The 26,885-nt window shown below is 36.6% G+C and overlaps 1 protein-coding gene and 1 non-coding gene across 3 annotated transcripts in view; one reads left to right on the top strand and one right to left on the bottom strand.

Annotated features, from left to right (window-relative positions):
- Positions 1-26,885, top strand: part of LOC110151697 (phospholipid-transporting ATPase ABCA3-like) — a 285,960-nt gene that overhangs the window by 38,165 nt on the left and 220,910 nt on the right. The window contains exons 4-6 of one of the 2 annotated variants that reach the window (XM_070460996.1): positions 10,556-10,683; positions 15,291-15,411; positions 23,090-23,349. In XM_070460996.1, coding sequence (XP_070317097.1) covers positions 10,556-10,683; positions 15,291-15,411; positions 23,090-23,349 — 509 coding nt within the window. The remainder of the gene's footprint in view (positions 1-10,555; positions 10,684-15,290; positions 15,412-23,089; positions 23,350-26,885) is intronic. The other variant, XM_070460997.1, reaches the window with a different exon arrangement.
- On the bottom strand, positions 17,354-17,425 carry TRNAC-GCA (transfer RNA cysteine (anticodon GCA)). The gene has a single exon. It is a non-coding gene; the product is annotated as a tRNA-Cys (tRNA).

Genomic DNA, 26,885 nt, shown 5'->3' on the forward strand with positions numbered 1-26,885 from the left:
TAATGGCCAGCACACACTGAAGAAAGAGGTGGCAGACAGCTACACTAAGTAATTCTCACACCAAAAATGGTTAAATCCACACAGGTTATGCCGAGAGACTCCTACATAAAAATAGCCCTCTAAGGCCACAGTACATAATTGTTTCTCCTAAACTCATCTAGCAAGAGAAGTATAATTAAAAGATCAAGAGAACTCCTCTGAAAGGAAGAACAATAGACCTCTTTAGAACAATAGACCTCTCTAGTCTAATAGACACTGAGTTCAAAAAGGAGATAATAAAAATTCTGAAGGAATTAAGAAAAATTATTGATACAAATGCAGATTACTGTAAAAAGGAAATAAAAACTATAAAAAGGAAACAAGAAAAATTAGACAACTCATTTGCCAAGATGAAAGCTGAGCTAAAGGAAATGAATAGCAGAATAAATAATGCAGAAGAATGCATAAGTGATTCGGAAGATACAATAATGGAAATCACCCAGTCAGAAGAGCAGACAAAAAGTCAAATTTTGAAAAGAATGAAAATATTACAAGAGACTTATGGGTTAGTATATAGAGTGCCAATCTACACATAATAGGAACCACAGAAGAAAAAGAAAAAGAGGATTGAAAATATATTTGAAGAAATTATGGCTGAAAGCTTCCCAAACCTAAAGAAGGAAGGTTTATTTTTTATTTAGTCTTCTCTAAATAAAAAAGAAATAAAAATCTATAGGAAAGAGGAAATCATAATTGGAAAGCAAATCACTTAAATAAGCCAGTACTTAGTGAAAGTGTTAGTCGCTCAGTTGTGTCTGATTCTTTGCAACCCCATGGATATAGTCTGCCAGGCTCCTCTGTCCATGGAATTCTCCAGGCAAGAATACTGGAGTGAGTTACCATTTCCTTCTCCAGGAGGTCTTCCCAACCCAAGGACTGAACCCAGGTCTCTGCTTTACAGGCAGATTCTGTACCATCTGAACTACCAGGGAAGCCCTGAAATAAGCCATTATGTAGATTTAAAAATCAAAACATTTCTATAGAAGCAATAATGAACAAAAATAACCACTGGAATAGCAAAAGGATGGACATGGAGATATAAAAGAGGAGATCAGAATCATAAAATGTGGGGGAAGAGAATAAGAAAATGTAGATTTTTTTCCCCCTAGAAAATCTTTACGCCTATGCGACTACCAGTCTAAAAAAAGTACATGTAGGAAAGGTTTAATATACTTGAAAAAGCTACCCTTAACCACAAATCAAAAGCATACAATAGGTTCATAAAAACAAAAAAAGAAGAGAATGTAAGCCTAATACAAAAGAAAATCACCAAAGCATAAAAGGAAAAACAAAAGAGAAAGATACAAGAAGAAATATAAAATCAACGAGAAAACAAGGCTTAAAATAGCAATAAATATATGCTGCTGTGTGCTTAGTCACTCAGTCATTTCCGACTCTTGTGACCTCATAGGCTGTAGCCTGCCAGACTCCTCTGTCCACAGGATGCTCCAGGCAAGAATACTGGGGTGGATTGCCATTTCCTTCTCCATGGTATCTTCCTGACCCAGGGATTGAATCCAGGTCTCCTGCATCGCAGTCAGACTCTACCGACTGAGGCTACGAGGGAAACCCAATAAATACAACAAATACATATCTATCAATAATTACCTTAAAAGTCAGTGGACTAAATGCTCCAATCAAAAGACACAGAGTGGCAGATTGGATTAAAAAACAAAACAAAACCAAGAGACTACAATATGCTGCCCACAAGAGACCCACTTTATGGCAAAGGACACACATAGATTGAAAGTAAGGGGATGGAAAAAGATATTCATGGAAATGGCAAGAAAGCAAGGTTTGCAATACTCATAATCAGCCAAAGTGAACTTTAATGATAGAAAAAGAAGGACACTAAATAATGGTAAAAGGATTAATACAAGGAGAGGATATTACATTTGTCAACATATGTGCACCTAATGTAGAAGCACCCAAATACATAAAGCAGACATGAAGGAAGAAACTGATGAGAATACAATAATAGTAGGAGACTTTAACACCTCACTCCTATCAATCAATGGACAGATCCATAAGGCAACAAAGATTCGAAATGATACAATAGAATAGTTAGTCTTAATATCTATAGGGCATTGCATCTAAAAAAAAAAAGCAGACTACACATTCCTTTCAAGTGCTTGTGAAACAGTTTCTAAGACTGACAGCATACTAGAGCAAAAAAATTTTTAAGTATAAAAATTTTTTGAGCATATTTTCTGATCACAACAGCAGAAACTAGAACATCGACCACAGGAAAAGAAACGAGAATAAACAGTTACATGGAGACCTAACAACATGCTACTAAAAAACTAATGGGCCATCTAGGAAATAAAAAAAAAGGAAATTAATAAATACCCGAAGCAAATAACAATGAAAACTCAATCATAAAATATCCATGGGATGTAGCCAAACAGTTCTTATAGCAAAAGTTCATAGCAATGCAGTCTTTCTTTAAGAAACAAGAATAAACTCAAATAAATAACTTAACTCACCACCTTAAATAATCAGAAAAAGAGCAAATAAAACCTAAAGTCAGCAGAAGGAAGGAGATAATAAAATTAGAGAGGAAAGAAATAAAATGGAGATTCAAAAAACAGTCAGTAAAAGCAAGAGCTGGTTCTTTGAAGAGTAAACGAAATTGACAAACCTCTGTCCAGGTTCATCAAGAAGGAAAGAGAAAAGACCCAAATAAGCAAAATAAGAAATGAAAGAGGAGAAATCACAACTAATGGCACAGAATTGCAGAAAACCATAAGAGAATTTTATGAGCAATTATAAAACAAATTTGACAACCTAGAAGAAATGGACAACTTTTAAGAAACATACAACCCGCCAAAATGAAATCAATAAAAGAACTTGATAACTTCAACAGATCAATCTCTAGAAGTAAAACAGTACTCTTAAAAAAAAACCTCCCTCCAAACAAAAGTCAGGGGTCAGGTGTCTTTCAGAATTCTACCAAATGTACAAAGAAGTACTTGTACCAATCATTCTTGAACTCTTCCAAAAGATTGAAGAGGAAAGAATGCTTCTAAAGACATTCTATGAAGACACCATCACCCTGATAGCAAAACCTGATAAAGACACTAGCATAAAAGAAAATTAAAGGCCAGTATATTATATTTGATGAATACATATGCAAAAATTCTCAAAAAAGTTAGGAAAAGCAAGTGTAAATAAACAATTCCTTTAAAATAACATAAAAAATACTGACCAAGGAGGTGAAAGATTTATATGCTGATAACTATGAAACTTTAATAAAGGAAATTGAAGATAATTCAAAGAAAGGGAAAGATATCCCATACTTCTGGATTGGAAGAATTAATCTTGTTAAAATGGGCATACTATCCAAGGCAATCTATGGATTTAATGTGATCCTTATCAAATTACCCACAGAACTAGAACAAATTATTTTAAAATTGACATGGAAAGATAACAGACTGAGAATTACCAATGCAATCTTGAGGGAAAAGAGCAAACCAGGAGGCATAACCCTTCTAGTCATCAGATGATAGTGCAAAGCTAAAGTAATGAAAACAGCATGGTATTGACCAAAACATAAGACTATGAATCACTGGAACAGAATAGAGTAAAATAAACTCACACACCTATGGACCATTAATCCTTGACAAAGGAAGTCGAATATACTACAAGGAAAAGACATTGTCTTCAACAAGCGGTGTTGGAAAAGCTGGACAGCCACATGTAAATCAAAGAAGTTACAACACATCCTCACACCATGCAGAAAAATAAACTCAAAATGATTTAAAAACGTAAATGTAAGAGGACACCATAAAACTCCTAGAAGAGAATGTAGGCAAATGACATAAAGTATACCAATATTTTCTCAGGTCAGTCTCCCAAGGCAATAAAAATAAAAGCAAAAATAAGCAAATGGAACCTAATCAAACTTATAAACACTTGTACAGCAAAGGAAATCATAAACAAAATGTAAAAGCTGGGAGGAAATGTTTGCAAATAATGCAACTGACAAAGCCTTAATTTCCAAAACATAATAATAGCTCATACAGCTCAACAACAAAAAATCAAAAGTCAATCAAAAAATGGGGAGAAGATCTAAATAGACATTTCTTCAAGGAAAACATACAAATGGCCTAAAAGCCCATGAAAAGATGCTCAAAACATTGCTAATTATTAGAGAAGTGCAAATAAAAACTGTAATGAGTTATCATCTCACAATTGTCAGAATGGACATTATTTAAAAGTCTACAAATAATAAATATTGGTGAGGTTGTAAGCAAAAATAAACTCTCTTACACTGTTGGTAGAAATGTAAATTGGTTCAGCCAGTATGGAAAACAGTATGGAGGTTCCTGAAAAAACTAAAAACAGAGTTTCCATATGATAGGCAATTCCACTCCTTGTAGTATATACCCAGACAAAACTATGATTTGAAAAGACTCATGCACCCATATGTTCATTGTAGCACTATTTACAGTAACCAAGAGGAAACAAACTAAATGTTCATTGACATACGTATGGGTGAAGATGTCATATATATACATTATATGACATTATATATATTATATGTATGCCACTATCCATATGTCATTATATATATATACATATATAATGCAAAATTACTGTCTTAAAAAAGAATGAAATAATGTCATTTGAAGCAACATGGGTGGACTTAGACCTTATCATACTAAGAGAAGTAAGTTGGAGAGAGAAAGACAAATACCATATGCTATAACATGTGGAATGTAAAACACAACAGAAAGAAATATATCTATGAAACCCAGACTCACAGAGAACGGACTTGTCATTGCCAAGGGGGGGAGGAGGGCGGAGGATGGAAGGGTTGGGAACTGGGGATTAGCAGATGCAAACTAGTATATACAGAATGTATAATGAATAAGGACCTGCCATATAGCTCAGGAAAATATACTCAGTGTACTGTGATATACATTAATGGAAAAGAATCAGTTCAGTTTAGTTCAGCTGATCCAATCTTGTCCAGCTCTTTGCAATCCTATGGACTGCAGCATGCCAGGCTTTCCTGTCTATCACCAACTCCCAGAGCTTGTTCAAACTCATGTCCATCAAGTTGGTGATGCCATCCAACCGTCTCATCCTCTGTCGTCCCCTTCTCCTTCTGCCTTCAATCTTTCCCAGCATCAGAGTCTTTTCCAATGAGTCAGTTCTTCGCATCAGGTGGCCAAAGTATTGGAGTTTCAGCTTCAGCATCAGTGCTTCCAATGAATATTTAGGACTGGATTGGGAATACTGGATTGAGTTGCCATGCCCTCCTCCAGGGAATCTTTCTGACCCAGAGATCAAACCTACATCTCTTATGTCTCCTGCATTGGCAGGCCAGTTCTTTACCACTGGTGCCACCTTATAGCAATTCTTAATTTTAAAAAGCCTAATATATCAATCTTTTCCTTTGAGTTTATTGTTCTTTGTGTTCTGTTTGGAAAACTTACCCTCCCTGACATGGGTATTTAAGGGTTTTTTTTGTTTTGCTTAGGTATCTACAATATATAAGGAACTTTTTTTTTTTTTTAATGATATGAGATTTCATTTGTTCCCATTTGGATATTCATTTGACTTCTTACTTTTTAATGGAAAAGACCACTCTTTACCTACTACTCTGTATTTCCACTTTTATCATAAATTAATTTTCTGTATATTCATGTATGTACTTATGAGTTCTATTGGTCTATTTGTATATCCAGTGTCAGTCTAATTCTATCTTAATCACTATAATTTTATCATGTTCTGATAACCTGTAGGGGAAGCCTTCTCACCTTGTTCTTCACCCTTGTATTTCTATACAAGTTTAAGAATCAGCTTCTAACATTACATAAAAATTCTGTTTGGAATTTTATCAGAGTTGCATTGGCTCTATATGTCAATTTTTACATTTTCACAATGTGGCTTTCTTTAAATCCTTGAATATGGGTATAAACTTTAAAAACTTATTTCTTAACATGCTATTTATGTTTATTGATATAGAGATTATAAAAAACTTTAATGTCTTTTTTACATTGATGTTGTTCAGTTGCTAAGTTGCCACTGACTCTTTGCAACCCCGTGGACTGCAGCATGCCAGGCTTCCCTGTCCTTCACTATTTCTCCGAGTTTTCTCAAACTCCTATCCATTGAAGTGGTGATGCCACCCAACCATATCACCCTCTGTTGTCCCATTTTCTGCCTGCTCTCAATCATTCCAGTATCAGGGTCTTTTCCAGTGAATCAGCATTCACATTAGGGGGCCAAAGTATTGGAGCTTCAGCTTCAGCATCAGTCCTTCCAATGAAAATCCAGGGTTGCTTTCCTTTAGGATTGACTGGGCTTGATCTCCTTTCAGTCTTAAGGACCCTCAAGAGTCTTCTCCAGCACCACAGTTCAAAAGCATCAATTCTTCAGCACACAGTCTTCTTTATGTTCCAACTCTCACATCCCTATATGATTATTGGAAAAATCATAGCTTTGACTGTGTGTAGCCATTTGTCAGCAAAGTGATGTCTCTTCTTTTTAATATGCTGTATAGGTTTTTCATAGCTTTCCTTCTAAGGAGCAAGCATCTTTTAATTTCATGGCTGCAGTCACCATCCACAGTGACTTTGGAGCCCCTCAAAATAAAATCCATCACTGCTTAATCTTTTTCCCCACCTATTTGCCATGAAGTGATGGAACCGGATGCCAAGATGGTAGTTTTTTGAATGTTGAGTTTTAAGCCAGTTTTTTCACTCCCCTCTTTCACCTTCCTCAGGAGGCTTTAGTTCCTCTGCTTTCAGCCTTTAGAGTGGTATCATCTGCATATCTGAAGCTGTTGGTGTTTCTCCCAGCGATCTTGGTTCCAGCTTGTGATGCATCCAGCCTGGCGTTTTGCATGATGTCAGTCAGTTCATTCGGTTAGTCATGTCCAACTCTGCAACCCCCTGAACTGCGGCACACCAAGCTTCTCTATCACCAACACTTGGAGCTTGCTCAGACTCATGTCCATGGGGTTGGTGATGCCATCCAACCAACTTGTCCTCTGTTGTCCCCTTCTCCTCCCGCCTTCAATCTTTCCCAGCATCAGGGTCTTTTCCAATGAGACAGTTCTTCCCATCAGGTGGCCAAAGTATTGGAGCTTCAGCATAAATCCTTCCAATGAATATTCACGGTTGATCTCCTTTAGGATTGACTGGTTGGATCTCCCTGCCGTCCAAGGGACTCTCATGAATCTTTTCCAACACCACAGTTCAAAAGCATCAATTCTTTGGTGCTTAACTTTCTTTATGGTCCAACTCTCACATCCATACATGACTACTGGAAAAACTGTAGCTTTGACTAAACAAACCTTTGTTGGCAAAGTAATGTCTCTGCTTTTTAATATGCAGTCTGGGTTTGTCATAGCTTTTCTTCCAAGGAGCAATTGTCTTTTAATTTCATGGCAGCAGTCACCATCTGTAGTGATTTTGGAGCCCCCAAAAATAAAGCCTGCCACTGTTTCCCCATCTATTTGCCATGAAGTGATGAGATCAGATGCCATGATCTTAGTCTTTGAATGCTGAGTTTTTAAGCCAAGTTTTTCACTCTCCTCTTTCACCCTCATCAAGAAGCTCTTTAGTTCCTCTTCACTTTCTGCCATAAGGGTGGTGTCATCTGCATATCTGAGGTTATTGATACTTCTCCTGGCAATCTTGATCCCAGCTTGTGCTTCATTGAGCCTGGCATTTTGCATGATGTACTCTGTATAAGTTATATAATCAGAGTGACATTCTATAGCCTGGATTTACTGCTTTCCCAATCTTGAACCAATCCATTGTTCCATATTCGGTTCTAACTGTTTCTTCTTGACCTGCATACAGGTTTCTCAGGAGGCAGGTAAGGTGGTCCAGTATTCCCACCCCTGTAAGAAGTTTCCAGTTTGTTGTGATCCACACAGTCAAAGGCTTTGGTGTAGTCAGTGAAGCAGAAGTAGATGTTTTTCTAGAATTCCTTTGCTTTTTCTATTATCCTTTGAATGATGGCAATTTGATCTCTGATTTCTCTTCCTTTTCTAAATCCAGCTTGTACATCTGGAAGTTCTCTGCTCACATACTGTTAAAGCCTGTCTTGAAGGATTTTGAGCATTACCTTGAGAGCATGTAACATGAGAATTATTGTGTGGTAGTTTGAACATTCTTTGTCATTGGGTGCCTTTGGAATTAGAATGAAAACTGACCTTTTTCAGTCCTGTGGCCACTGCTGAGTTTCCCAACTTTGCTGGCATATTGAGTGCAGAACTTAACTGCATCATCTTTTAGAATTTGAAATAGCTCAGCTGTAATTCTACCACCTCCACTAGCTTTGTTCATAGTAATTCTTCCTAAGACCCACTTGACTTCACATTCCAGGGTGTCTGACTCTCAGTGAGTGAGTCAGACCACCATTGTGGTTTTCCAGGTCATTAAGACCTTTTTTTACATAGTTCTTCTGTGTATTCTTGCCAACTTTTCTCAGTCTCTTCTCTTCTCTTAGGCCCTTGCCATTTATGTCCTTTATTGTGCCCATCTTTGCATGAAATATTCCTTTGGTATCTCCAATTTTCTTGAAGAGAACTTTAGTCTTTCCCATTCTGTTGTTTTCCTTTATTTCTCTACATTGTTAACTTAAGAAGGCTATCTTATCTTTCCTTGCTATTCTCTGCAATGCTGCATTCAGTTACACATTTTTTTTCTCCTCTCTTTTCATTTTTCTTCTTTTCTCAGCTATTTTAAAGGCCTCTTCAGACAACCACTTTGCCTTCTTGAATTTCTTCTTCTTTGGGATAGTTTTGATCACCACCTCATGTACAATGTTATGAACCTCCTTCCATATTTCTTCAGGCACTCTATCTACTAGACCTAATCCCTTGAATGTATTTGTCACTTCCACTATATAATCTTAAGGGATTTTATTTAGGTCATACCTGAATGGCCTAATGTTTTTCCATACTTTCTTCAAGTTAAGCCTGAATTTTGCAGTAAGGAGCCCATGATTTGAGCCCCATTCATCTCAAGGTCTTGTTTCTGATGACTGTATAAATCTTCTCCATATTTGCGTGCAAAGAATATAATCAATATGATTTCAGTTTTGACCATCTCATGATGTCTATATGTAGAGTCATCTCTTGTGTTTTTGGAAGAGTGCATTTGCAATGACCGGTGTGTTATCTCAGAGAACTCTGTTAGCCTTTGCCCTGCTTCATTCCGTACTCCAAGGCCAAACTTGCCTGTTACCCCAGGTATCTCTTTACTTCTTGCTTTGTATTCCAGTCCCCTGTGAGGGAAAGGCCATCTTTTTTTCTTGTTAGTTCTAGAAAGTCTTGTTCGTCTTAATAGAACTGTTTAACTTCAGCTTCTTCGGCATTGTTGGTTGGACATAGACTTGGATTACTGTGAGGTTGAAAAGTTTGTCTTGGAAACTAACTGAGATCATTCTGTCCTTTCTGAGATTGCACCCTCTTTTGTTGACTGTGAGAGCTACTCCCTTTCTTCCAAGGGATTCTTGCCCACAATTAGATATAATGATTATCTGAATTAAATTAACCGATTACTGTCCTTTTTTTTTCACTGATTTCCTAAAATGTTGATGTTCACTCTTGCCATCTCTTCCTTGACATCATCTGATTTACCTTGATTCATGGACCTAACATTCCAGGTTCCTATGCAATATTGTTGTTTATAGCATCAGACTTATTTTCATCACTAGACACATCCACAACTGAGAGTCATTTCCACTGTGGCCCAGCTTCTTCATTCTTTCTGGAGCCATTTCTCCAGTCTTCTTCAGTAGCATATTGGGCACCTACCGACTTGTGGGGATCATCTTCCAGTATCATTTCTTTTTGCCTTTTCATACTGTTCATGGGGTTTTCAAGGCAATGAAACTGGAGTGTTTTGCCATTCCCTTCTTCAGGGGACCATGTTTTGTCAGAACTCCCCACCATGACCCATCCGTCTTGGATGGCCATGCACAGCATGGCTCACAGCTTCATTGTACCCAAGGCTGTGATCCATGTGATCATTTTGGTTAGCAGTGATTGTGGTTTTTAATTCCTATAAGTTACTTGTATGTGTGTGATTGTGTATGAGTGGTTTTGTGAGAGTGTATTTCCAAATTTCATACAGATTCATTTGTGAATGAGAAATATAATTGAAAATGTTGTTTTATTCTACAACTTAAGGTTAGTTTCTGAAATATCATACTTCCCACAGAAATAAGTGTCATTTCTCTTCACCTTTTTTCTTTAAATCACTAGATTTCAAAACACAATAGAAAATTCTCCTGTCCCAGTTTACATTAATATACAGTTATTGTAATGATTAAACATCATTCAAAGTATCATATACAGTTTATAATATGTAATAATTTTGTGTACCCCAGATATTCATGAGGACATCTGTGATGGCAGTATTTGAGTAATAATGTTCTAAATTTTATAATACTATGACAGGATTATGGTATTTATGGTAATGATAGGAGGATAGGAATAATCATTAGATATTTTGCATTTGTATGATGCTTGTTTTTCTCTGTACAGTTCGAGGCTTTCCTTCAGAAGAAGATTTTGAAAAGTATATTAAATATGAAAATCAATCTGTTCTTGTGCTGGCTGCTATCATATTTGATCATGACTTCAAAAACAGTAATGACAGATTGCCACTTAAGGTGGGAAAGTTTTATCTAAAGACTATATTTCAAAGCTTCAAGGGTTTAATGAAATGAAGGTAACCGTGATTTTATAAATGGCAAAAGTTATAACTTGCTCAAGATAATAACTGCTATATATAAGAGCAGGAATTTGAATCTATTAATAGTTCCAACTTATTTTAATACCTATGCTTTTAGTCATTACATTATGCTGATGAGAATAAAACTGTACCGTAAGGTCTTGTGGCTTCCCTAGTACCTCAATTGGTAAAGAATCTGCCTGCAATGCAGGAGACCCCTGTTTATTTGATCCCTGGGTCTGGAAGATCCACTGGAGAAGGGATAGGTACCCACTCCACTATTCTTGGGTTTCCCTGGTGGCTCAGCTGGTAAAGAATCTGCCTGCAATGCGGGAGACCTGGGTTCTATCCCTGGGTTGGGAAGATCCCCTGGAGGAGGTCATGGCAGCCCACTCCAGTATTCTGGCCTGGAGAATTCCATGGACTGTATAGTCCATGGGGTCGCAAAGAGTCGGACACGACTGAGCGACTCTCACCCACTCTTAAGTTCTTGTATTCAGAAAAATGAAGTAATAGGAACTTTAGTAAGGATATTTATTTTGCCAATCTACCTGGCAAGGTAGGTGTTTCTAGTCCTGCAAATTGTGGTGAAGAAAATAATAATATAGATACATAAAAAAAGATGGGCAGCAATATCTGTTACCTGTTTATATATATCTGGAATTTCAGATAGTACATACCTATATATGATATTTAAACTTTTTAGTGTGTTGATTTTAAGTGTAATTCCCATTCTGACTTTGCATGTGAAGTCAAGTTTATAATAAAGCTGTTACTATGTGAACATCAAATAAACGCAAAAGCAGCCCAACTCATGTCTGGAACTTTTTTGGCTGTGGCAGCTTTAATTACTGGGATTATGAGCTTTAGAAGGAGTTTCTTTGCCTTCTTGTTAGGACAATTGCCTGCTAAATACCTCTTTTTTTTGCACTTGGTGTCATGCTTTAATATATTGTTGCTACATATCCAAAGAGGTAATTGCTTTAACTTTGAGAATTCTTGATTCTCTCTCTGGTGGCCATGGAAGCTTCCGTAATGCCACTAATAGCTAATTTGCATGTCCTTTAAATATTTTAAGTTTGATTTTTAAAATAAAGGCAGATACATATACACTACCAAGGGCTTTCCACTGGCTCAGCGGTGAAGAGTCTGCCTGCAATGCAGTAGTCACAGGAGTTGCAGGTTGGATCCCTGGGTGGGGAAGATCCCCTCCAGGAGGACATGGCAACCCACTCCAGTATTCTTACCTGGAGAATTCCATGGACAGAGGAGTCTGGTGGACTACAGTTCATTGGGCCACAAAGAGCCAGACACAACTGAAACTACTTAGCATGCATGCATCCACTGGCAGAGATTCCAACAGGAAAGACTTCTTTCTTTTGAACAAATTACTTAATTTCTGTTCTAAGTCTCTAGTAACGTTCTTAGGATTTAGCCAGGTTGCATCAGAATTAGGACACCTGCAGCCACTGAAGAAGACTCTCATAACACTGCTCAAGGTGGAGTGTTTTGAACCTGGTAACTTGGTGTGTCTCTTTACCAGAGAGAGACGTTCTACAAAGGGTTGAGGCAAATGATCAAACTATAGTATCTATGCATAGAGCCAGATCCAGCATGTAAGAGGCAAGTATTTGCCAGGAGAAGGGAAGAAACTCACTTTATTCTTTTCATATATGTCTACTTTATGCTAATTACTGCCTCAAAAAAAAAATGCTTGTGCTTATATAACTTCATTGATATATGTGGCCCAAATATCAAGTAACTTTGGTACAGTTGCAAGCTTCATTTTTGTTGTTGATTCTCTGTGTCTAGCATTTGAAATGTATTCCTGACAATTTTTCCCCCAGGTTATTTTCCCAGATACCTGTTCTCTTTTTCTACACTTTACCAAACAAAATTTCTTATCTCTGACTTCTGACTTCACGGGTATGTAGACCTACTATACTCTCCTTCTGTCCTCAACCTGTGGCTCTTATGTAGCTGAACTTTATTTGTTAGCTGAATTTCCCAGGCAAGACTTAATCTATCCACATGGATACCACAACAATTCATTAAGAACACAGAAAAGATCAGGTTGCTCTGCTATGTTAAAGACATCGGGGTGCTCCACTGACTAGAGAAGTTTCTTTGCACAGGATATAAAGCCATCAGTGACCTGTTTCTGAATACCCTTCCAGCCCCCCCGACCTTTTTATTTCAAATGTATATGCTGTTAAATTTTATTATTCTTTTCATTTATTTTTATTAGTTGGAGGCTAATTACTTTATAATATTGTAGTGGTTTTTGCCATACACTGACATGAATAAGCCATGGATTTACATGTGTTCCCCATCCTGAACCCCCCTCCCACCTCCCTCCCCATCCCATCCCTCTGGGTCATCCCAGTGCACCAGCCCTGAGCACATGTCTCATGCATCCAACCTGGACTGGCGATCTGTTTCACCCTTGATAATACACACGTTTTGATGCCGTTCTCTCAGATCATCCCACCCTCGCCTTCTCCCATAGAGTCCAAAAGTCTCTTCTATACATCTGTGTCTCTTTTTCTGTCTTGCATATAGGGTTATCATTACCACCTTTCTAAATTCCATATATATGCGTTAGTATACTGTATTGGTCTTTATCTTTCTGGCTTACTTCACTCTGTATAATGGGCTCCAGTTTTATCCATCTCATTAGAACTGATTCAAATGTATTCTTTTTAATGGCTGAGTAATATTCCATTGTGTATATGTACCACAGCTTTCTTATCCATTCGTTGCTTCCATGTCCTGGCTATTATAAACAGTGCTGTGATGAACATTGGGGTGCACGTGTCTCTTTCAGATCTGGTTTCCTCGGTGTGCATGCCCAGGAGTGGGATTGCTGGATCATATGGCAGTTCTATTTCCAGTTTTTTAAGGAATCGCCACACTGTTTTTCATAGAGGCTGTACTAGTTTGCATTCCCACCAACTCCACACCTTCTCCAGCATTTATTGCTTGCAGACTTTTGGATAGCAGCCATTCTGACTGGCGTGTAATGGTACCTCATTGTGGTTTTGATTTGCATTTCTCTGGTAATGAGTGATGTTGAGCATCTTTTCATGTGTTCGTTAGCCATCTGTATGTCTTCTTTGGAGAAATGTCTGTTTAGTTCTTTGGCCCATTTTTTGATTGCCAGCCCCATTTTTGTCTCTTCTTTTTTTGAACTTTATGTTATAGCAATATTGAACCAGTAGCATTTCTTTGCATGTACTATGTTGTCTCTTGCTCCTCTGCCTTTGGTCACATTATCCTCTTTTTGGGAGGGAATGTGTTCTCTAGAGGTCCCTCATTTTCTTTGGATAGTTGTCATTCATTCTAGAAAACTCTTGTAAGTGCAAAGTGTCCTCGTCCCTCCTCTGTGCTCCCTTAATACTTTTGGAGTTCTCTGAGATCAAGGATTGTGTATTAAGATATTTAAACACACTGTAGTTACTTAAAACTTTGTTTATAAATGACTGAATTATGTAAATTTTTACTTAGACATAGTGCATGTGCCTGTTCCTTCTCACTTTCTCTGTTCTGCTTCCTTGATCATTGGTGACGGTAATCTTTTGTCTTGTTAAGGTACTCAGATTCTACCATAACTTACCCTTTTAGTTTACTTAGCTCTCGGACATAGTGAATCATTATTTTTTCATTTAATACTTAAAATAGGCAACATTCAACATTTAAATGTTATCATCCCTCCTCTTCTTCATCTGGGGTTTTCCTTATGTGTCATTCATTTTTTTGAAGAGGGTAGTATTTTTTTTGCCCTACCATATTTGGCTAACATTATGGGAAATGAAATAATAGAACTTTCTGAATTTTCACCAGTTGTTACTGTTGTTTAGTCGCTAAGTGGTGACTGACTTTTTAAGACCCCATGGACTATAGCCCGCCAGGCTCCTCTGTCTATGGGATTTCCCAGGCAAGAATACTGGAGTGAGCTGCAATTTCCTTCTCCAGGGGATCTTCCAACCCAGGGAACATACCCGCACCTCCTACATTAGCAGGTGGATTCTTTACCACTGAGCTACCAGGGAAGACACCAGAGAAGCTATTGTTTAATCACTGAGTCATGTCCAACACTTTGTGACCCCCATGGACAGTAGCCTGCCAGACTTCTCTGTCTGTGGGCTTTCCCAGGCAAGAATACTGAAGTGGGTTGCCATTTCTTTCTCCCACCAGGGAAGTAGGCATGTCAGTTCTCCGTGAGGAAAATTCATTCATAATGATCAAAGAAGGTACCACCACTGTGTCTTTGAAACTCAAAGGCAAAATGCCATGGAGATAAAAGAGGAAACTTATAAATTTAGTCAATTTTAAATTATGACTGTGGTTATAGGATGTGAGTCCTGCTACCTGTTCCCTGTTGACAGTGATACTGTCGTTTCTCCTCATTTAGAATTCCGAGTTGCTCACTTGTCCTCAAAACACAACTTTTAACTTTTTATTTTATGTACCTTTCATGGCTAGTATGTGCCTTTTGATGTTTATTGACTTAAAATATTTGTTTTCTATTATTGTTCATTCTAGGTAAAATATCGTCTGCGTTTCCGTTCTAAAAAAAAGGCTCCATGGTTTACAGAACTTCTCTTTCCAGTAAATCCCTCTTTAGGACCCAGGAACCCAAACTCCCCACAAGGGGGAAATCCTGGTGAGCATATCCTTAAGCACACTTAATTATTATTTTGGTTGTCCAATCTGGCAATCATTTAACATTTTTTTTCAACATGTGAGAAATGTGTTTCTTTGTGAATTCTGATGGTAAGTTTTTTAAATTTAGTTTTTATGATAAAACAAACATATAAAAAACCTTATGTTTGGAAAACTCAACAGTGGCCATAGGACTGGAAAAGGTCAGTTTTCATTCCAATCCCAAACAAAGGCAATGCCAAAGAATGCTCAAACTCCCACACAATTGCACTCATGTCACACACTAGTAAAATAATGCTTAAAATTCTCCAAGCTAGGCTTCAACAGTATGTGAACTGTGAACTTCCCGAAATTCAAGCTGAATTTAGAAAAGGTAGAGGAACCAGAGGTCAAATTGCTAATATCCGTTGGATCATTGAAAAAGCAAGAGAGTTCCAGAAAAACATCTACTTTTACTTTATTGACTATGCCAAAGCCTTCGACTGTGTGGATCACAACAAACTCTGGAAAATTCTTCAAGAGATAAGAATACCAGACCACCTTACCTGCCTCTTGAGAAACCTGTATGCAGGTCAGGAAGCAACAGCTAGAACGGGACATGGAACAACAGACTTGTTCCAAATAGGGAAAGGAGTACATCAAGGCTGTATATTGTCACTGTGCTCATTTAACTTATATGTAGAGTACATCATTGGAAACACTGGGCTGGAAGAAGCACAAGCTGGAATCAAGATTGCTTGGACAAATATCAATAACCTCAGATACACGGATGACACCACTCTTATGGCAGAAAGTGAAGAAGAATTAAAGAGCCTCTTGATGAAAGTGAAAGAGGAGAGTGAAAAAGTTGGCTTAAAGCTCAACATTCAGAAAACTAAGATCATGGCATCCAGTCCCATCACTTCATGGCAAATAGATGGGGAAACAGTGAAAAACAGTGACAGACTTTATTTTCTTGGGCTCCAAAATCACTGCAGATGGTGATTGCAGTGATGAAATTAAAAGATGCTTACTCCTTGGAAGGAAAGTTATGACAAACCTAGACAGCATATTAAAAAGCAGAGACATTACTTTGCCAGCAAAGGTCTGTCTAGTCAAAGCTATGGTTTTTGCAGTAGTCATGTATGGATGTGAGAGTTGGACTATAAAGAAAGCTGAGTGTCAAAGAATTGATGCTTTTGAACTGTAATGTTGGAGAAGACTCTTGAGAGTTCCTTGGACTGCAAGGAGATCCAACCAGTCCATCCTAAAGGAGATTAGTCCTGAATATTCATTGGAAAAACTGATGCTGAAGCTTAAGCTCCAATACTTTGGCCACCTGATGGGAAGAACTGACTCATTTGAAACGACCCTGATGCTGGGAAAGATTGAAGGTGGGAAGAGAAGGGGAGGACAGAGGATGAGATGGTTGGATGGTATCACCAACTCAATGGACATGAGTTTGAGTGAACTCCGGGAGCTGGGGATGGACAGGAAGGCCTGGCGTGCTGCAGTCCATGGGGTCGCAAAGAGTCGGACATGACTGAGCAACCTAACTGAACTGATACACTTGAAAAGTATCTTTGTATCACCTTTGATAATTTCCTGAACTTTTATCAATGTATATCTATGCATTTATTTAGTCTTTTTTGGTAAATTTTGGCTCTGCTGACATAGACATGTTTTCATTTACTAAAACTATTTGCATGCTTATGGTTCCTGTATTATTTTGGGACAGTTATTTTGATGAATGATGTTTCATTATGCAATGGTAGTTTTAAGTTGTTTTTAAATTACATAGGTTAACTTTAGGAATAAAAAACAATAGAAAGTGAAAGTGAAGTCATTCAGTAGTGTCCGACTCTTTGTGACCCCATGGACTGTAGCCTACCAGGCTCCTCAGTCCATGGAATTTTCCAGGCAAGAGTACTGGAGTGGGTTGCCATTTCCTTCTCCAGGGGATCTTCCCAACCCAGGGATCGAACCTGGGTCTCCTGCACTGCAGGCAGATGCTTTACCATCTGAGCCACCAGGGAAGCCCCCACCTCCCAAAAAACAAACAAACAAACAATAGAGGACTTGAATTAACTAACAATCCTGAGAATTTGTCTTTACTAAATTATTCAGCAGAAGACAAAAGCTATGTGTAGTTTATTATTATCAAGAACATGATGATCTATCAGTTTGACAGACTACTGTGTAGTGATGAAAATTAATCATTATCAAAACCTGATAAACACAGAGCCATACGGATAGAATTATGAAAATGTATAATGGTCTGTATAAAAATTAGAATGGCAGTCTGGAAATAAAAAAAAGTTAGAGTGGTGGGATTGTGTAATGTCTTGTCATTTTTATCAAAAACATTGTGTATTTCTCTAATCAAAAGTGGCCTTTTTAAAAATTAGTGTGCTGCATCCTAAGTATAGTTGTGAGAGTAAGTTAATTGAAAAGTGCATGATCTTAGTGGAAAAATAGTAGTTTAAAACCAAAAAGAAGCTTTGGTCCCATAAAAACATTTAAATATATGCTATTCCTCAAGGGAGACTTTCCTTAAAAAACCTGTTATAAAGAAATAAAAATTAGACAGATTTCACCTCTTGAATGATACTGCATAGCAAGTTAATATTAAAAACTTGTATGAAGAGATACTGTCCTTGTAAATGACATTGTAGTATAGTGACTGGGAGTCAAGTGATTTGGTGTTTCTTTCTCAGACTCTGTTAGTCAGTACCTTTATGATCTTAAACACTCTGGGCCAAGTTTCTTAAGGTGCAAAATGAGTATTTGGAGTAAGTGACCTTTTAAATCCCCTTCAACAGTAAAATTCTATGGTATTAATTATTAGGACCTGGACCAGTTAAATCAGCTAAGTGGTAGAAGAGATGATCAGAATTAGTTCAGTGAAATTTGAAAGTGATATTTACAAAAATTGTAATAAGAATACTTAAACATGAGATCCATTTTCTTAAGTGCACAACAAAGGTATATTATTGTGTAGCAGATCTCCAGAACTATGTAATCTTGCAAAACTAAAACCCTGCACCAATTAAACAACAACAACTAATTTTCCCCTCCTTCCAGCACTTGGAGACCACCATTCTATTTTCTGTTTCTATGAGTTTGACTACTCTAGATACTTCATTTAAGTGGCATCACACATTAATTGTCTTTTTGTGCATAATGTCCTCAAGATTTATCCATCTTGTAGCATATACCAGCATTTTCTTCTTTTTCAAGGCTGAATAATATTCCATTATAGGTCATTTCAGTTCAGTTGCTCAGTCGTGTCTGACTCTTTGTGACCCCATGGGCTGCAGTATGCCATTCTTCCCCGTCCATCACCAACTCCTGGAGCTTGCTCAAACTCATGTCCAGAAAGTCAGTGATGTCATTCAACCATCTCATCCTCCATCATCTCCTCCTCCTCCTCCTGCCTTCAATCTTTCCCAACATCAGGGTCTTTCAAATGAATCAGTTCTTCCCATCAAGTGGCCAAAGTATTGGGGCTTCAGCTTCAGCATCAGTCCTTCCAACGAATATTCAGGACTGATTTCCTTTAGGATTGACTGTTTTGATATCCTTGCAGTCCAAGGAACTCTCAAGAGTCTTCTCCAACACCACAGTTCAATAGCATCAGTTCTTCGGCACTCATCTTTCTTTATGGTCCAACTCTGACATCCATACATGACTACTGGGAAAACCATAGCTTTGACTAGATGGACCTTTGTTGGCAAAGTAACATCTCTGCTTTTTAATATGCTGTCTAATTTGGTCACAGCTTTTCTTCCAAGGAGCAAGCATCTTTTAATTTCATGGCTGTTGTTGCTATCTGCAGTGAATTTGGAGCCCGAGAAAATAAAATAAAGTCTGTCATTGTTTCCATTGTTTCCCCACCTATTTGCCGTGAAGTGATGGGATCGGATGCCATGATCTTAGTCTTTTGAATGCGGGGTTTTAAGCCAGCTTTTTCATTCTCCTCTTTCACTTTCATCAAGAGGCTCTTCAGTTCCTCTTTTCTTTCTGCCATAAGGGTGGTACCATCTGCATATCTGAGATTATTAATATTTCTCCTGGCAATCTTAATTCCAGCTTTGCTTCATCCAGCCTGGCATTTTGCATGATTCACTCTGTATAGAAGCTAAATAAGTCTGGTGACAATATACAGCCTTGACATACTCCTTTTCCAATTTGGAACCAGTTTATTGTCTCATGTACTGTTCTAACTAAGGCTTCTTGACTGAATACAGATTCCTCTGGAGGCAGGTCAAGTGGTCTGGTATTCCCATCTCTTGAAGAATTTTCCACAGTTTGTGGTGATCTGCACAGTCAAAGGCTTTGGCATTGTTAACAAAGCAGAAGTAAATATTTTTCTGGATGTTTTTCTCTCTTACTCTTTCAATGATCCAACGGATGTTGGCAATTTGATCTCTGGTTCCTCTGTCTTTTCTAAATCCAGCTTGAACATCTAGAAATTCATGGTTCATTTACTGTTGAAGCCTGACGTGGAGAATTTTGAGCATTACTTTGTTGGCATGTGAGATGGGTGCAATTGTGCAGTAGTTTGAACATTCTTTTGCCTTTCCTTTCTTTGGGATTGGAATGAAAATTGACCTTTTCCAGTCCTGTGACCCCTGCTGAGTTTTCCAAATTTGCTGGCATATTGAGTGCAGCACTTTCACAGCATCATCTTTTAGAATTTGAAATAGCTTAACTGGAATTCCGTCACCTCCACTAGCTTTGTTTGTAGTGATGCTTCCTAAGGCCCACTTGACTTCACAAACCAGGATGTCTGACTCTAGGTAAGTGATCACACCATTGTGCTTATATGGGTCAAGATCTTTTTTGTATAGTTTTCTTCTGTATACTCTTGCCACCTTTTCTTAATATCTTCTGCTTCTTTTATGTCTATACCTTTTCTGTCCTTTATTGTGCCCATCTTTGCATGAAATGTTTCCTTGGTGTCTCTAATTTTCTTGAAGAGATCTCTAGTCTTTCCCTTTCTATTGTTTTCCTGTTTCTTTGCACTGATCACTCAGGAAGGTTTTCTTATCTCTCCTTGCTATTCTTTGGAAATTTGCATTCAGATGGGTTTGTCTTTCCTTTTCTCCTTTGCCTTTCACTTCTCTTTTTTCTCAGCTACTTTTAAGGCCTCCTCAGACAACCATTTTGCCTTTTTGCATTTCTTTTTCTTTGGGATGGTATTACGCCACCACTTCCTGTACAATATCCATGCATAGTTCTTTAGGCACTCTGTCTATCAGATCTAATCCCTTGAATCTATTTGTCACTTCCACTGTATAATCGTAAGGGATTTGATTTAGGTCATACCCTAATGGTCTAGTAGTTTTCCCTATGTTATTCAATTTACATCTGAATTTTGCAATAAGAATTTCATGATCTGAGCCACAGTCAGCTCCTGGTCTTGCTTTTGCTGACTCTATAGAACTTCTCCATCTGTGGCTGCAAAGAATATAATTAATCTGATTGAGGTGTTGACCATCTGGTAATGTCCATGTGTAGAGTTGTCTCTTGTGTTGTTGGACGAGGATTTTTGCTATTATCAGTACATTCTCTTGGCAAAACTGTTAGCCTTTGCCCTGCTTCATTTTGTACTCTGAAGCCAAATTTGCCTGTTACTCCAGGTATCTCTTGACTTCCTACTTTTGCATTCCAGTCTCCTATGATGAAAAGGACATCTGTTTTTGGTGTCAGTTCTAGAAGGTTTTGTAGGTCATCATAGAACCATTCAACTTCAGCCTCTTTGGCATTGATGTGTGTGTATACACACACACACACACACACACACACACACACACCACAGTTGGTTTATCTGTTCATCTATCAAAGAACATTTAGGTTGCTTTCAGCTCTTGGCTATTGTGAATAATGCTGCAATGAATATGTGTGTGCAGATATTTCGTAGAGATCCTATTTTCAACTCTTCATATATTCCAAAAAATGTGATTATTGGATTTTATGGCAATTACTTGTAATATTATGAGAAACCTCCATCCTGTTTTCCATTGCAAGTGCACCATTTTATATTTCCACCAGTAGTTCACAAGGATTTTAATTTCCTTACATCTTCACCAAAATTTGTTAGTTTCTCTGTTTTGGTAGTGGCCATCCTGGCAGGTGTGAGGTGGCATCTTGTGGCTTTGATATGCATTTCCCTGATGACTAGTGAATTTGATTATTTTTTTTTCATTTGCTTTTTGTCCCCTTGTATATTTTTTTGAAGAAATGTCTGTTCAGGTCTTTCATATTTTTTAATATGGTTGTTTAATTGTTGTTTTGTTTTACAAGTTCTTTATATATTCTGAATATTAGCCCTTTATAAATTTTATGGTTTATAAATATTTTCTCCCATTTCATTGGTTGTCTTTTCATTCTGTTGATTGTTTCCTTTGCTGTGGAAACATTTTTAAGTGTGATGTAATCTACTTTGTTTATTTTTGCTTGTCCCATGTGCTTTTGATGTCATGTCTGAGAAATCATCACCAAATCCAACGTCATGAATGATTTGACCTTTGTTTTCTTCTAAGAGTTTTACAATGTCAGGTCTTGTGGTTAGATATTCAATCCATTTTCATTTTATTTTTGATTATGGTATAAGGTAAGGATCCAAATTCATTCTTTTGCATGTGGACTTCCAGTTTATCCAATACCATTTCTTTTGAAGAGACTATATTTTTTTGCCCAATACCCTTAGCAAAGATCATTTGACCATATATGAGAGTTTATTTCTGGATCATCTGTTGTTTTCCATTTTTCTCTATGTCTGTCTTCATGCCAGTACCATAGTCTTTTGATTACTGTAACTTCCTAATATATTTTAAAATCAGGACATGTGAGTCTTCCAGCTTAGAATAACAAGTGTTTTTCTTGCTCAGGATTATTTTGGCTACTCAGAATCTTTTGCAATTTCATATGGATTTTAGGATTTTTGTCTATTTCTACAAAAAATGCATTTGGGGTTTTGATAGAGATTATATTGAATCTGTAGATAACTTTTGATTAGTATGAATATTGCTTTCCAGTTCATGAGCACAGGATGTCTTTTAATTATTTGTATCTTTTTTATTAATTTCAGGAATGCTTTGTAGTTTTCAGTGTACAAGTAATTTACCTCTTTGGTTAAGTTTCTTCCTGTGTATTTTTTTCTTTTCAATGCTATTGTAAATGGAATTATGACATATCTTTTTTTTTCATTTATTTTTATTAGTTGGAGGCTAATTACTTTACATTATTACAGTAGTTTTTGTTATACATTGAAATGAATTAGCCATGGATTTACATGTATTCCCCATCCCAGTCCCCCCTCCCACCTCCCTCTCCACCCGATCCCTCTGGGTCTTCCCAGTGCACCTTTATGACATATCTTGTTTTAAGTTTCATTTCTATGCATGTGTCCGGTATAGAAAAGTATATCTGGTATTTCCTTGAATTCTCATTTCTTTTGACTGATAATATTTCATAAACCAACTATAACATTTGGATGCAAGTATTTTAGTTTGGGGAAGGTGGTAATGCAATTCCATGCTATTTATTATCTCTTTATATTCCAAACTATTAAAAGTTTTGTGAATTTGCTTTGTTTTATGGGTTTAAAAGTTAGAATTACCTCAATTGCCTTCTGTGTTCGCCTTGCTGTTTCCTAATATACTGAACTTGGCAATCTTTGTCTTTTCACTTAGCCTACTACAAAGACGGATTCCTGCTTGTGCAGCATGCCTTGGATAAAGCCATCATTGTGTACCATAATGGCAGAGCTGCGGAAATGCTATTTGAAAATGTCACCATTTTTGTTGCCAGATTTCCATACCCTGCTTATTATAATGATGATTTTTTTCTCTTTTTTTTATCTCTCTTCCCTTTACAAGTTTTACTTATATTTTCTCTAACTGAACTTACTCTTATCAGAACCATTGTTATGGAAAAGGAAACCAGATTGAAGGTAAATTCACTTTCTTTGTTTCATTTTGGGCTTGTGGAACAGACTTATGCACAGAATTGGACTATGTCTATACATTTGTTACTAGTGAATGATTATAACACAATAGCAATATACAAATATAGATTGGGCATAGAATATATATACTATGTCATTTGTCAATTTGCTGGTGTTTTTCTTTAATCTAAATTCTTGATCTGGCTTGTAATTTTATTGACTATTTGATAAAAATGCTGTGAAGAGAAGTCATATATTAAATATCTTGAATCTTCTTTGGAATAAAATGAACAAAAAGAAATAATCATATAAGCTTATAAATTATATGACCCTAATATATACTTCAATTCCAAGATTTGAGAGTCCTTTTAATATCAAGTCAAATCAAGATCATATTATAAAGAGCAGTGGCTCTAAGGTCAGAGAGAAAGCCATTAGTTTATCCATCTATCCATTAATCTGTGACTCTGTACTGTAGCCCACCATGCAGCTCTGTCCATGGGATTCTCCAGGCAAGTATACTGGAGTGGGTTGTCATGTATCACCCTCTAAATCACCCAGGCTTGAAACCTAAGTCTTATCAGTATAGTATAATATGTAGCACCTGAGTACTGCCATTTCCTACCCCTATAACTTTGGGGTAACTTTCTTAACTTCTCTGAGCCTCATTTGCAAAATGGAGGTAAAAATACTCTTACTACATAGAGTTGTGTGATAATTAAAGAGATCTTAATTGTTAGTACATAGGAAATATTATGTAGCTATCAACACTTAGCTATCTTTCCATTCCCTTTGTTCCCTATGTGCAGCACATGTCAGCCGGCATACATTCTGTTCCTTTCTCTCCATGTTTGGAAATGTCATTTTCTCTTTCAAGCTCTTGTTAATTTTTCATCATCTAGCCATTTCTCTGACTACCACATATTTTTCTCTTTTCCTACTTAGTGAATAATCTCCTTGAAATCTATTTTCAACTTTAAACTTCAGCTTACTAATTTTCTCTCTGTCTCTCCAGGACCTATTACACAAATGTTGATCATGTAGTTTAAATTACTTGTTATTTAATTTTTCATTAAAAAACTTGAATTAAAATAAATACATACCAATGTGTACAGATGTTTGAAACATGAATACCCAACTACTGTTCCAGCCAAGAAATAGAATATTGCCTGTAGTCTGGGCACTCCTTGGCATCCCATCTAAATAACTACATCTCTCTTCTCTAAAAATAGTTACTATTTAAATTCTAAAATCATATATGAGTGTTGCCTGGTTTAAAAACTTTATTTAAATAGAATCATACAGTAGCAATTCTTTTGTTTCAGTGGGAGCTGTTGATATTTTCTGTATAGATGCAATTTGACCATTTTCATTGTTGTTTCATTTCATTGTTGTTTCACTTCATTTAATTTATGACTATACCACAATTTGTCACTATTGCTGATGAATATTTAGTTGTTCAAGTATTGGCCAATTATAGTAAGTCAATGTGAATATTTTTTTTTAATGAAGCTGTAGGTTTATTCAATAACAGTTGAGAGGCCCCCTATATAATGTTAAATGAAAAAAAGCATATCCTGAAATGATGCAGGAATCATCCCATTTTTGCAAAAAGCATGTGTATCAGAGGGAAAAAAAACAGATATATGATAATATAGTAGCAATAGTGAAATAGTGAAATATTCCCTTTTACCCTTTTTTAATTTTAAATTTATTTATTTTTTATTGAAGGATGTATTTTGGTGAAGATGTACACATTTTTCTGTTGGATATACACCTAAGATTAAAATTGGTAGAGTATAAAGTATACATATTTTCAACCTTGTTAAATAAAGTGAAATTTTTTTCTAAAGTTTGTGCCAATTCATTCTCTTATCAATAGTTGAAGAGAGTTCCTCTTGTTCCATAAGTATGCCAACAACTGGTGGTATTAGCCTTTTAAACTTTCAATCATTCTGGAAATAGTGGTAAACTCATTGTGGTTTTAATTTAATTTTCTTTGTCAACCAATGTTGTTGAACCCCTTTTCACATCCTTTTTGGCTACATGGATACTCTCCTTTGTGAGGTGTGTATTCAAAAGTCTTTTCCCCACTTTTCTGTTGGGTTGTGTGTCTTGTCTCATTGATTTTCATTGATTCTTTATATATTTTGGATACAAGTTCTTTGTGTGATGTATGTATTGCAAGTATGTTCTCCCAACCTGTAACTTGCTTTAATGTGTCTTTGACTTGTAAATGTTCTGAATTTCAATGTAATAAAGTCTTTTCCTTTATGATTCCTGCTTTCTGTGGCCAGTCTTTGCTGGCTGAGTTTCCCCACATTTTCTTCCTTATTGTTCTTTAGACCTTCTTTTTTCCTAATCTTTGCATATAAGCCTCTGAATTTAAGTCAAATCAACTTTTGCTATGACCTGTAAGTTGAAATACAATGTTTTCTTTATCATATATTTCATAATAGTTTCTAATTTTTTTGCTAATTTTTTCTTTGACCCATAGGACATTTATAAAATTTCAAAGACCATTATAAATATAAAACAGTGTTACAAGTTTTTTTTTTTTAAGGATCAAAAGTTAGCAGTTCGTTAAGATCCTGACATATCTTCATAATAGCAATAGAAGTCATCACTACTAGTTGATGTGGTTGAAATAAAGAAATGTTCACAGATATCAGTGAAAGCTATAGGTAATCTTTCCCTAAAGAGGACATACAATTAACATACATCCACATTTACTAAATCATTAACCTCTGTTTTGGAAGCCAGAGAAAATACAATTCTCAGACCATTATATGAGAAGGATGAAAATGTTTCTTGAATGTTTGTAATCTGTATTTGATCAAGGATCATTCAGCAGATTCTGAAGCTCACAACTGTGAACTTAATAGAACAGAATGATTTTTAATGTGTTTAAAAAACACAACAACATACTAGGTGCCAGTCTTTTATTTCAGTTTTTTAAAATTTTGTTGAAACATGCTTTATGGACTAGAATATAGCCAATTTTAACAAATGTTCTGTTATCACATGTGCACTGAAAAACAATGTGTACTGAGCATTAAAAGGGTGCAGTTTTCTGTACATGTTACATCAGTTTTGTTATTTACATTGTTCATGTTCATGTTTTATCTATTAGTTGTTATCAGTTATTGTGAGGAGTATACTACATATCTACCTTTATGTTTATTGATTTTTTAAAATATTTATTTATTTTGAATTGATGATTGGTTTATGATATTGGCTTGTTTTCTGTCTTACATCGACATAAATTAACCATAGCTGTACATATGTCCCCTCCCTCTTGAATCTCCCTCCTACCTCCCACCCATTCCCACCCCTCTAAGTTGAGTTGTCTAATTTTTCCTTTTAATTGTCAGTTTTAGCTTTATACATGTTGATGTTACGTGTAGGGGACCCAGTACATGGGATCTGCTTATTTTTACCTGTTTTCATGACTTGACTTAGTTCTTCATGGAGAGCCTGTCCACCATTGCTATCACCTTGTCTTCTATGAATAACATTGCTAGTTGTTTTAAACTCCCTTC

The sequence above is a fragment of the Odocoileus virginianus genome, chromosome 33 (assembly GCF_023699985.2).
Source record: "Odocoileus virginianus isolate 20LAN1187 ecotype Illinois chromosome 33, Ovbor_1.2, whole genome shotgun sequence".
Taxonomy (NCBI): domain Eukaryota; kingdom Metazoa; phylum Chordata; class Mammalia; order Artiodactyla; family Cervidae; genus Odocoileus; species Odocoileus virginianus.